At 36.5% G+C, this 12,746-nt stretch overlaps 1 protein-coding gene across 4 annotated transcripts in view; it reads right to left on the bottom strand.

Moving 5' to 3' along the window:
* Nucleotides 1-12,746, bottom strand: part of LOC150102889 (inactive tyrosine-protein kinase RYK-like) — a 378,596-nt gene that overhangs the window by 292,086 nt on the left and 73,764 nt on the right. For all 4 annotated transcript variants that reach the window (XM_090397499.1, XM_090397500.1, XM_090397502.1 and 1 more), the window contains exon 4: nucleotides 4,379-4,513. In XM_090397499.1, coding sequence (XP_090253625.1) covers nucleotides 4,379-4,513 — 135 coding nt within the window. The remainder of the gene's footprint in view (nucleotides 1-4,378; nucleotides 4,514-12,746) is intronic.

The raw sequence follows: 12,746 nt of genomic DNA, 5'->3' as shown, positions 1-12,746 counted from the left end.
AAACTCCGCTTAATGCGAATTTGATATGAGGGATAAGCAGTTAGCACGACTCAGTGAAATGATACCATTTTCTGCTTTATGTGAGTGATTAATAAGTTAATGCACTTTTTTTACATTATGCGAAATTTTACGCTACGTAATTATAATAGGACAAGCAAAAAAGACGCTTATATGAGTTTTTAGATTGTTTATTTTATAGTTACAATGTTTATTGTATGTATAACATAGTATTGTAATATTTGTTTATTACTTGTAATGTCTTTTGCTTTATACTTTCTATATCTTTATATGCTGTTATTCTAATTTAGCTGTGCGTGCTTTCTCTCTCTAAATCTTTCTTGCTTATATTATTACGTGCTATGTGTATCTACCATTCGCACTAGGAGTCTTATGCCTAAGATACTAGAAAATTTATTTATTTTAGACTGTGCCACTAAAATCATTTAATTAGCATAAATCTCAATAATATGGCTGGCAGATTTCTTTCTCTAACACAAATTCCTTCAATAAAACTTCACACAAACAGTCGTGGTCTATTCTTTTACTTAACTTCACGCTTCGGCTATCTCACTTAGTTTCCCGCTCGCAAGTCCAATTTATTTAGGAACAGTGCAGTTGTAAAAATAAACAATCAGGTAACACTCCTTTAACAAAAAAATCAAAACACATTTTATTTACATTACTATGAAATATACATGAATTAAACAATAGGGAGATTGCTTTCTCTATCCATCTATAAAAATTCTTTAGCACAAATTAGAACCTTTTTATTTCAACATTAATTAATATCTTTAACTCAAAAACCTATTAACTCTCTCTGCTTACAAATTCAACTTATTAAACTCCTAGTTTACTTGCAAAGAGGTCAGAGTTAATTTTACAAATTTTATATAAATTTCCACATGCCAATTGATTCTCTTAAGGACACTTCTTATCACTATTAAACAAAAATCTTAAACATCCTTCTATAACAACTATAAGAGGGAATAAACAAAAGTGTGTAACTTATAAAGGCTCTGTATCGCACATTCAGTCAAAAGTCTATCACTAAAAGTTCTATGGCAATTCTTTCATCTCAGATCTCGAGCTACCTTCAGGAAATTTGGCTTCAGTAGTATCTCCTCAGAAAAATATAGCGGGCTGTAAACAGCGACCTGTGGTACTCATACAGCTCCAGCAAAATGTTGTTCTCCCACGGCAAAAAGAAAAACTTCCAAGCGAAACTGCTTCGGGTAATTTACATTGCCTTTTCTCCTCTGCTTTGGCTTGTCAAAAATGCCCGGACGACTACTGTCTCAAGTAGCTTGAACTCCCGCCTCTAAGAAACTGTAATTGCTGCCAAATGTCTCTCTTATGAACTCCCGAATCTGTTCCCTCTATCTGGTGATGACTGGCAGCCTTTCCTTCTTCGGCAACATCTGGAAGCAGGGAGCTCCGTCTGCAGCCTCTGGAAACCCTCTCTCTCTGGACTAGAAGTCATCTCTCTCTAGCGACGTCTCGAACTGGGAAGCTCCCTATGCTTGGCTCTGTCCCTATTATGCCTTCTCTGAGACCTCGCACGAAGTTTGTAACCCCCAAAGAACTTGGCATGACTCTTTCATCTTCTTTCAAGTTCGGCCCGCTTTCTGTTCTCCTCCGCTTTCTTCTGATTGTAAGTTGCTAGCCATCGGAAAGTTGTTTGAACCTTTCTGACTGACTTCGGAGGTGTTTACGTGCAAAGCTTGCAAGTCTGTCACATACACAAAAAATTTCATAAACAACCTTTCTTATGCCACCACGTAGATCTATTACATACAGCTCTGGCGGCAAAACATTACCTTTGTTTTTAACACTCTAAAATATTCTTATTAAAGGAGTATATACAGTTAACTTCCAAAGGGTTATTTACAAAAATTCTAGTACAAAATATACAGAGACAAACAAGCTATTTTTACAACATTCTCATGGGACTTGACCTATGTAAAAATAGATGTAAAGCACTTTGATATTTTTAAGCTACATCAAGTTTTTACAGTATATATTATTATAATGGCTTAACGTCCAAGGGATATGATTTTGTTTTTGGTGTCCTTCTTAACATTACATATCTGATAGGAGGGATAAATAATATATAAAATATAAAATTTTATTTTATTTTGAAGTCAGTAAGCAAAAGTAATAAGTCTAAATAATATACCTACTCACGTATTTCTATAGGATGTACAAAATTACCAACCCTGCTGAACTCTTCAATATAGAGAAGTTTAGTTTGTGAATGAATAACGATTGAATTATAATATATATTGATGAATTTTAGAACATTAACGCTCACTTGTATGTCGATGCGCAAAAATGAGACTGGATCGAATACATGTAAGTATAAGTAAATAAGCAACCGCGCACATGTTGCAATCTCGCTCCTGCCACGCCGGCCGGGCAGATACCACCGACATCAGTTTATTGGTAAATACGTCATTTTGGCCTACTTGATTGGCTTCCGTAACTATTTTCATGACCTTGCTCCATCTTACAGGTCCTATTCATGTCACAATTCCCACGATTCACTCTTAATTGCGTTGTCATTCAGGATGGAGGTAATCCAAGTTAACCGAATTAAATATTACCTGTACAATGATGTCTTATGTTTTACAATCGACCCCTAACAATGTTATATCGCCCCCTGGGGTCGATATCGACCAATGATCTATATTGATCACATTATGAAGGCAAGCAGTAATAATCCTGATATCGAGACTGGAGCTGTTGGTCTAATCTTACTTTATACAGATGAGGTTATACTCCTAAATAAATCCAGGACAACTCTGCAGGATTCCCTGACCAAATTGAGTAACTGCTACAATAAATTTGGTATGAAAATCAGCATTAAAAAGAGTAAGATAATGAAAAGAGGCAAGAAACATTGAAAACATCAACTGCATCCCGAATGAACAATCTATAGAACAAGTAAAATATTTCAGCTATTTATGCACAAATTTTAGTGAAGATGGCAAATTAAATTTGGAAATAGACAACAGAATTAGTAAAGCTGTTATGGTAGGAAGTCAACTGAATAAATTTATATGAAATAAGAGAGAGGTTAGTCAAAACACTAAAGCAGCTGCACAGAAGACAGTGTTCAAACCAATTTTAACTTATGGATATGTGAACTGGGTTATAAATAAATCTTTTGATCAAAGACTGGAGACCACTAATATAAGTCTTTAAAAAGATTAGGGGATGGAACAGATGGCATCAATGGCAGTATCATATTAAAGAGGCAATTTGGAAAGAACTTGGCATTGTTAACATTCAGCTATGTGTTAGCTGAGCTAACCTCAGATGGTACATGGCCACTTAAACAGAATGGGAGAGGAAAGATTAGCTAAACAAGTGTTCTTTGCCAGGAAAAAGACCAAGATGTAGGTGAATTGATACAGTAAAAAGTGCCTTAGATGACAGAAACCTAAGCTCTGATAACATTGGAATGTTGTATAACAAGCTAATGGAGCCTCCGTAGCTCATTCAGTATAGACGAAGCCCTTTGGTCGGAAAGACCTGTGTTTAATTCCTGTCCAGGACATGAGGAATCTTTATCTGGTCTCTTTCAACTTATCCCTGAGGATAAATGTCAGGAATTGGATGATGACTACATGCTCAATTATGAGCATATAGTGTGTAATTAAAGTCAGGTCTCTGAAATTGCATGTGCTCTCAAATAACATACAAAACCAAGTACAGACTATATTGTCATAGTCCACTGCTGGTAAATGGCAGAAAATTTCTCTACTGGTCCTTAACAGCTACTTTCTTTCTTCACCATAATGTCAGTTGTCCAGTTGTCTACTACTGTAAATGTGAACAGAAGATGGAGAGTAATCCAGAGTAATTTAATAATAAGGTGGTACACGGTTGGCAATTCATATAGGTAAATATGACTTCTCCATTGCTTCTGCCTTGGTGTCACCACTTCTGGGTCTGCCTCCCACTGATGAGACCTCAATAAAGGTCAAAACCGGTCTGGATAGTGGCTCTTCCCTTAATGCATAGCATTATACATGCCCACAAGGAGATGTGCTTTGCATGATGAGAGATACTGAGACAAGGAGTGATGGGAGCTTGGTCCACCTTTGTTATGAGTTGCCAACAGATGCACCACCTTGCCTCAGTCCTGAAGATATTTTCAGGCAGAAACTTTGTTTGCTCACACTTGGATAAAGGATTAAACTAAATTTATTGTGAACAGAACATATAGCTATGACATTCTTATTTTTTGCAGAATTTGTTATTAAAACAGTATATTTTTATACTTGCACACCATCAACATTCTGTAACTAAAAATTGTTAACTGTTAAAAAAAAAAAAGCTTTTCTCGGTTAACTAAATGAATATAAAATAATACCTCTCAAGCATATTTTCTTCCTTCGTAATGTAAGAGAAGTTATGTTAGAGGTTGGAACCATTGTAATATTAATGTGAATTTGTACCTCTACTTCAGCATTGATCTTTCCAGTACATTGAAGAACTATCCTGAAAACTGTAAAACAAAAAAAAAGAATAAAATATATAGTATGAATATGATATAATCTATTAGACAAGATTTTATCTTACTTTCCTAAGAACACTTCATTTTAGACTTGTATGCTACTTAGACAAGAGGGACTTTGTCCTTACTGGGACTTCACTTACATGTCAAATTTTGGCTATAGTAACATAATATTTAATTATGTTATTTAATTTCTGAAAAGGTTTTTTTTTTTTGGTACTAATCTTATAATTAGACTAAAATTCAGTATAATAATGAATAATTATTACTGGCTTGGGTCACAGAAGCAAGGTAATCTTGGATGCATCTATGGTACAATGCTAATTGACTGAGACCACAGCATACAACCAAAAAAAAACATTTATTTTTAATGGCACTGATGAGAACACAGACTAATAAAAAATAATTACTATTTATTAACTTACTGGTGATATTTCGCTGGTATTATATCTAGAGGGCCAGATTATAGAATAGAGGACTTTTGAAATGTGGTGCTGGCATCGCATGAACAAAATAAAATGGACAAAAAAAATCAAACCAACAAGTCCTGAGAGAGATAAATGAAACAAGAACTCAAATAAAATCAATCAAAATTAGAAGGGATAGGTGGTTTGGACATATACTTCGACATGATGGACTTGTGAAAAGAATAACTGAAGGCAAAATAGAGGGAAAAAGAAGAGGAGGCAGACCAAGGAAAAGCTTTCTTGACCAAGTCAAAGATAGCACGGGTTTGAGGAGTTACCAGGAGGTTAAGAAGAACGCCAATGACAGAGCGGAATGGAGGAAATTGCTGCTGAGCTACCAGTCCCAAGACTGATGCAACTGATGATGATGATATCTAGCATCTTCAGAGCACAAAAACAGTTTGTCACGGTATGCAAAACAACAACAACAATCAGGTATAAACAAAAGTTTAAACAATTGCAACAGACAACACAAAATTTAAAGTCCTAATTAGGCATTATCAATGAAAGGGAAAAAAAACAGAGAGAGAAAGCAGGTATTAAATAGGTCTTAAGATGACTGTCTCCCAAATTTTTGAAAGGTTTATACAGCCATACTTGTTGAGGTTTGGAGTATGTTTCAAGGCTTCTGCTGATTCCAAAATAATGGCTCTGACTTATGTCTTCTATGTAGCACTTTTATTTTTTTATTTTGTTTCCAATTGATCCTCTGCAGGGGTATCTAAGGCACAGTCTTGACTTGCCATAACAACAGTGCCAGATGTGTTTTTAATGTTCACTGAGGCGGATGTCCACAGTTCTTCCTGTTTGTCCATAGTAAGCTCGATCACACAAACAGGGTACTTAACAGACTCCTGGATGTGATAAAGAAGAGATCCAGTCCTTGGGCGAATGGATGAGAGTTGCCATCAGTGCAATTTATTTTTTATCCAATAGCTAAAATATTGGAATTTTTAAACAAATCACTGCATTGTTGTGCACAGACCACTTCACATGTGCAGAGAGAAATTAGTCTACAGCATGCAGTTGTAGCTGTTGTAATTTTCCTAGCTCTTCATTTATTATCAGTTTAATTTAAAATCATTTGCAGCTGAGTGAATATTTGTGCTCTCAAAAACATCTAGAAAGAGGAAAAGTGAATTTCAGAATACAAAATAAATACAGTATGAGGAACCTAATTCTACTCTAAAGTTTGCAATATAAAGACCTAACTAGGAAGCTTTTGAACATTTGACTCTGATCTAAACGACCAGAGTCATTTAGACCAGATGTACACTGGTCTTGTAAAAAGTATGTGCATTTTGCTCTCATATTCAGCTAAATTCATCACCACAGTTGCATTACCTTTGTCTGCTTTAGTTATAACAATGTGGTTATTGTCAAGTTCTTTTAAAGCACTGATTTCCTTTTGTGTGATATTGTTTTTGCGAGGCTTGGAATGGATTAGGATGTTGGCCACATCCAAACAATGTTATTGGCTGTTGCTGGAGGCAGGTTGTATATTCCTCATTCAAACTGCATACTCCATGGGCAAGATTTGAAGAGCAGTGAAAACTTCAAATATCCGGGAATACTTTCTTAGTGTTCATACATCCTAGTAATGATAGCTTAGAACAGGAGATAACAACGATGATTTCACTGGCCTATTTTTTTTTTTTACAATTAATATTGTAAATATACTACTACGGTGTAAACTGTGGATTAACAAAAGTTACTTTTTGCACATTTTGTCTTATGCAGCAGAGACATGGAAACTAACAAAAAAAGAGACAAAATGCAAACAATGAAATGAAAGTGGGGTGCTTAAGGGTCAAAGCTGTATAACTGAGAGGAGACCTCCACATAGCCTTTAAAGGAATGCGGAGAACCGACCAGAGCTTCTGACCTAATGTCCAATCTTCACCTTCTCGTGGTGCACCCTGTTGGGTATCTACTTTGATACTGAACGAACGAGGATAGGCTGGCAATTTGGGATTTAGCCGACCAAATTGTATTCTTATTGGTTAAACCAAAATAAAAAATGATGGTACAACATGACAAAATTTCATGCCGGCTGGGGCGTCGCCCGGTTAAACAAGGCCCCCGATGTTTTCGCCAGGGAACCAGGGCGAACAGCGAAAAGTCAGCTACTGGAACAAATCTGAAATCTGAAATCAAACCCCAACTCAACATCACCAGAGTTAAAGATCGGTACTATCAACGTAAGAAGCCTGAATGGCAAAGAAATGGAGCTAGCTGAGGAATTAGATAAGTACCAGATCGACATAATAGGGGTGACTGAAACAAAAAAGACCAAAACTGGCGAGATCTTTCTGAGCAATAAATACAAAATGTTATATTCAGGCAATGACAATCAAGGAAAAGAAGGAGTAGCCATAGTATTCAACACAAAATACGAGGCTAATCTTCTTGAATGGCAGTCAGTCTCAAGTAGAGTAATGTGGGCAAATATGAGAATGGGGAACTGGACAATGAGACTTATTTGTGCCTATGGTCCCACAGAAGGTTCTACTAAGGTAGAAGTGAAGGAATTTTTTGAGGCTTTAGAAAAAGCAACTGACACAATGAAAAAGGAAAAGTTAGTCCTTGTTGGGGATCTAAATAGTAGAGTAGGAAATGACTGTGAGACATACAAAAATATTTTGGGAAAATTTGGAGAAAAGAGCAAAGCTAATAATAATGGCAAATATCTGTTGGATTTCTGCTCAGGACATGGACTGGTTATTACTAACACCATGTTCCAACATAAAAATGTGCACAAATTCACATGGAGAGAAGAGGCTAGGAATAAGAAAAGTCTCATTTACTATGTTATTGTTGATAGTGATGTTTTCTCCCTGGTGCAGGACACCAGAGTGTACAGAGGATTTGAAATTGGAAGTGATCACTATTTAGTCTTGAGCAGGATAAAATTGAATTTCATATTGAAAAGAATAACATGTAAGAAAGTTTTAAAGCGAATAAAAGTTGAGCAACTCTCAGATGTGAACTGTAGACTAAAATACAGAAATATTATTGAAAAGAAAATGAAACAGTTTGAGAATAGGAATCAAACCTTGGAGATTCATTGGCAAACTCTGAAGGAAACATTGATTGATTCTGCCAGAGAGGCATGTGGTGAGGTTATGTGCAAGGATAAAAAAATCAGAACTCCCTGGTGGACACAGGAAGTTAAAGAGGCAGTGAAGGAAAAGAAGAAAGCATATCAAAAGTTCCTGGCAAATAAGTCAGCTTTTACTCTTACAGAATACAGAGACAAATGTAAGAAAGCTAAACAGTGTGTACTTTGATTAGAATATAGAAAATAAATATCAAGAAGGTGGCAAAATATTCTGGAGGTTGTTGAAGAAACTTAGGAATGGAGGAAAGAGTGCTGTAAAAGGAATTAGAGATGATAAAGGTGAAATGAAAACAGGAGAAAAAGATATCCTTGAAGAATGGAGTAATTACTTTGAAAAACTGCTAAATGAAACAAGCAGTGATGACAGCACAGTGATAAAAAACACTGACCAGGCAAGCAGTCAGGAATACATATCCATACTTGAAGTAGAAAAAGCCATCAAAGGCTTGAAATGTGGAAAGGCAGCAGGAGTAGATGATATTCGACCAGAAATGCTGAAGTATGGTGGTATAAGAGTCTTACAGTGGCTGCACTGCATAGTTCAGAAAGCCTGGACAGAGGGACGAATTCCCGATGATTGGAGTAGAGCTCTCATAGTACCCATATATAAAAAGGGAAATAAAACTGAATGTGAGAATTACAGAGGTATTTCCCTACTGAGTGTTCCTGGCAAGATCTATGCAAGTATACTTGAGAAACGGTTGAGAAGAATTGTGGAAGAAAAGCTTGGTGAAGAACAAGCTGGATTCAGGCCAAATAGAGGCTGTCAGGATCAGATCTTCACTTTACGACAAATAGTCGAGAAAGCATGGGAATATAACAAAGATCTGTATTTAAGTTTTGTCGATTTGGAAAAGGCATATGACAAGGTGCCAAGAGAGAAGCTATTCAATACGCTGCAGTTATATGGTGTGAATGGGGCATTATATCAAGCAATACTTAGTCTTTATTTGAGTTGTGAGTCAGCAGTTAGAATTGAAGGAAGTACAGGAAGATGGTTTAATGTTAAATCTGGTGTGAGACAAGGATGTACATTATCCCCTCTGTTATTCATTATCTATATGGATCACATTATGAAGGAATGTGGTATTAAACCTGATATCAAAATTGGAGATGTTAATGTCAGCTCTTTGCTTTATGCGGATGATGTTATACTTCTAAATAAATCCGCTACAAATCTGCAAGATTCTCTGACTAAATTGAATAGCTGTTGTAATAGATATGGTATGAAGGTCAGCAATAAAAAGACAAAGACAATGAAAATAGGCAGAATCATTGAAAATGTCAACTGTGTTGTGAATGGAGAACCTGTGGAACAAGTAAAACATTTCAGCTACTTAGGCACAATTTTTACTGAAGATGGTAAACTAAATATAGAAATAGACAACAGAATCAGCAAAGCTGGTATCGTGGGAAGTGAATTGAATAAATTCATATGGAATAAGAAAGAAATTAGTCGGAACACTAAATTAGCTGTATACAAGACTGTGTTCAAACCAATTTTAACTTATGGATCTGAGAGCTGGGTCAGAAGTAAAACACTTGACCAAAGACTAGAGACCGCAGATATGAGAGTTCTGAGAAAGATTAGAGGCGTGAACAGATGGCATCAATGGCAATATCATATTAAAAATGAGGATATTAGGAAAGAACTTGACATTGTCAGCATCCAGGAATGCGTTAGCAGAGCTAATCTCAGATGGTATGGTCACTTAAATAGAATGGGAGAGGAAAGATTAGCAAAACAAGTGTTCTCTGCCAGGTTGGCAGGAAAATGACCCAGAGAGAGACCAAGATATAGGTGGATTGATACGGTACAAAGTGCCTTAGACGATAGAAATATAAGATCTGATAATGTTGGAGTCTTGACAAGTAACAGACTGATTTTGAGGAAAATTGTAGATAGGAAGTTAGTAACGATGTAATTTTTTCATGTAGTACTGTCGTATCCTGTACACCCCTTGAGGGTACATGGCAGGAATTTGATGATGATGATGATGATGAAATGAAAGTTTTAAGGACAATGTTGGCAAGTTAAGACAGAATAAGAAATGTGTACAACAGAAATAGTTTAGGACTAAAAAGTGTTTAAGAAATGCTTATAAACTCTCACGTAAAGCTGTTTGGACATCTAATGAGAATGAATTTAGAAAGCATACCAAGAACATATTATTTTTATACAGGGATATGCATAGAGTTAGAAGACTCATTATGGAATATCCATTATTTCCACAATGCCTATCATACCTCTCCTTAAGCTCATTCACTGATGAAGCATCCACAACCACCTCTGGCAACCCATTCCACCTTCCAAGAAAAAACTACCAAGGGTAAAACTGTTCCAGTGCATAAATGTAGTGATAAGGCTGTACCTTCAAATTACAGGCCGGTCTGAATATCAGGAGTTGTGGTGAAGGTACTGGGAGAGATTGGTGAAAAATAGGATACAGAAATAAGTTGATAACAGCAGTATTCTCTGTGGTTATCAGCATGGGTTTGTTAAAGGGAGATCATGTTTTACTAACTAACTTATGTACTATAACAAGGTGATAAATAACTTGGACAGGGGAGATGCACATACAGTGGCGTACTCGGATTATGCAAAAGCTTTTGATAGACTGGCACATGACAAGCTGTTAAATAAATTGACACAGATGGGAGTGGATAACAAACTTGTGAGTTGGATCAGCAATTGGCTGTCAAATAGGTATCAAAAAGTGGTATATGGTTTTGAAGTATGACGAAAGAGGAAAATCACCAGTGGCGTGCCACAGGGAGTCAGTTTCGGAACCATTATTGTTCAATTTGTATATTAATGGTATTGGGATGGGTTTAACTAGTGATATCCAGCTGTTTGCAGATGATGCAAATTTGGGAAGAGCAATGCAGAGTCAAGCAGATGTTAGCCTTACAGGAAGACTTTAACAAATTGTGTGAATGGACAGGTAAGTGGAACTGCAGTTCAATGTTGCAAAGTGTATGGTTTTGAAATTTGGTAAGTAGTGATGGGATGCAAAGTGTCTTCATAATTATCTTCACAAAATTGTCATTATCTTCACAAAATTGTGAAGATAATGGCAACGATGCAGAGGACCCTGATATACAGAAACAAAGAGGTTATGATGTCATTGTATAAGACCATGATCAGGCATCATATGGATTATTGTGCACAGATTTGGTCAGCAGGTTTTCGTGGCAATGAGGATGTGTTGAAAAGGGTCAAGAGATGATTCACAAAGGTAGTCAGTGGTCTTTGAAATGTTGTATATGAGGTAAGATTGAGAGAATGTAAATTGCAAAGCCTCGTAGGAGGAGTAGGGTATTATTGAGACATATAAGCTAGTCAGGAGTTGTTATATGGATGACAGAGATTTTTCATAGAATGGGAAGGGGGATAGAACAAGAGGCCATTGCTGTTAATTGTATAAGAAGAGTGTGAGCAGAGAAGTGAGGAATGGGTTCTTTACATGGAGAATGGTTGGTTAGTGGAATGCATTGCCTGAGTGTGTTGTCAATGTAGACACACTGAATCAGTTTAAGGCATGGTTAGATGAGTTTTATGTGCAATAGTGTGCACCTTCCATGATGAGTCTGACCCCATGGAGATCAGATAATAATAATAAATGTTTTGGCCTGCGGTTGGTCTGTATGAGCCTGGACAGTCTACAATGACTCCAGTCATCAATGGCATGTGGTCGGCCACCACTTACTCACTGGGTGCTGGTACATCTGTTGATGGTATACTTGCGGTAGACCCTTGATACGGTTGCCATCAAAAACCCCAGAGTTTTTACCACTTAGGCGATAGAATCACCTATCTGTCTTGCACTGATAATACTTCTATGATAAAAATCACTAAGATCGTCGCATTTACCCATGTTCATCAAGTGTGATACACTATTGGAAGCCCAGATGTCTGCCTATTTGCTGTCTGTGTTTGGTTTGGGTACATTTTTATCAGCACAGGAAATGCCAGTGTCAACTTCCTATCATCCCTATCGCTAATGTTTTGTCCATTGAGTGCATTTCCCATATACAAGTAGTGAAAAGGTGTAACATCTTACTATTAAAATATTCTGGTTTAGAGCTAGTTGTTGAAAATTTTTCACTTGGTTATACCTTAAATTAACGATGTCAAGAAACTTTCCAACTTTCAACAACTAGCTATAATCCACAGTATTTTAATAATAAGGTGTTAGACTTTTCACTACTTGTATTAATATACATATACTGGCCACTGAATCCTTTATGCAGATGTAAGTAAATGTCACTTACACAGCATGTATACAAAATATATGGTCATGTATATCGGCAGATATTCTAAGCAGCTATTTAAGACTACTGCTGTTGGTCAGCAGCAGTCTTAAATAGCTGCTTAGAATACTTGGTCAGTGGTCAGTAATAGTCAATAATGTTGATCACAATGGAAAAAGCACAAAGAATCTTTCAGAGTTCATTAAAATGCTTAATGTGGGTGCCTGTCTGGCTGGAGCAACAATTTTGAAAACAACAGAGCTGACTGGTTTCTCAAAAGGTGAGATATCTCGGTTGTTTAATCGGTGGAAAAATAACCTATGTCTAAGCAACATAGTTATGCCTCTTGAGGGGTAACCATGGTCCTAAGATAGTCTATCAG

The sequence above is a fragment of the Typopeltis vanoorti genome, chromosome 9, assembly GCF_054136105.1.
Source record: "Typopeltis vanoorti isolate ZY-2024b chromosome 9, IOZ_Tvanoo_1.0, whole genome shotgun sequence".
Taxonomy (NCBI): Eukaryota; Metazoa; Arthropoda; class Arachnida; order Uropygi; family Thelyphonidae; genus Typopeltis; species Typopeltis vanoorti.
This window is presented reverse-complemented; position numbering and strand designations above follow the sequence as displayed.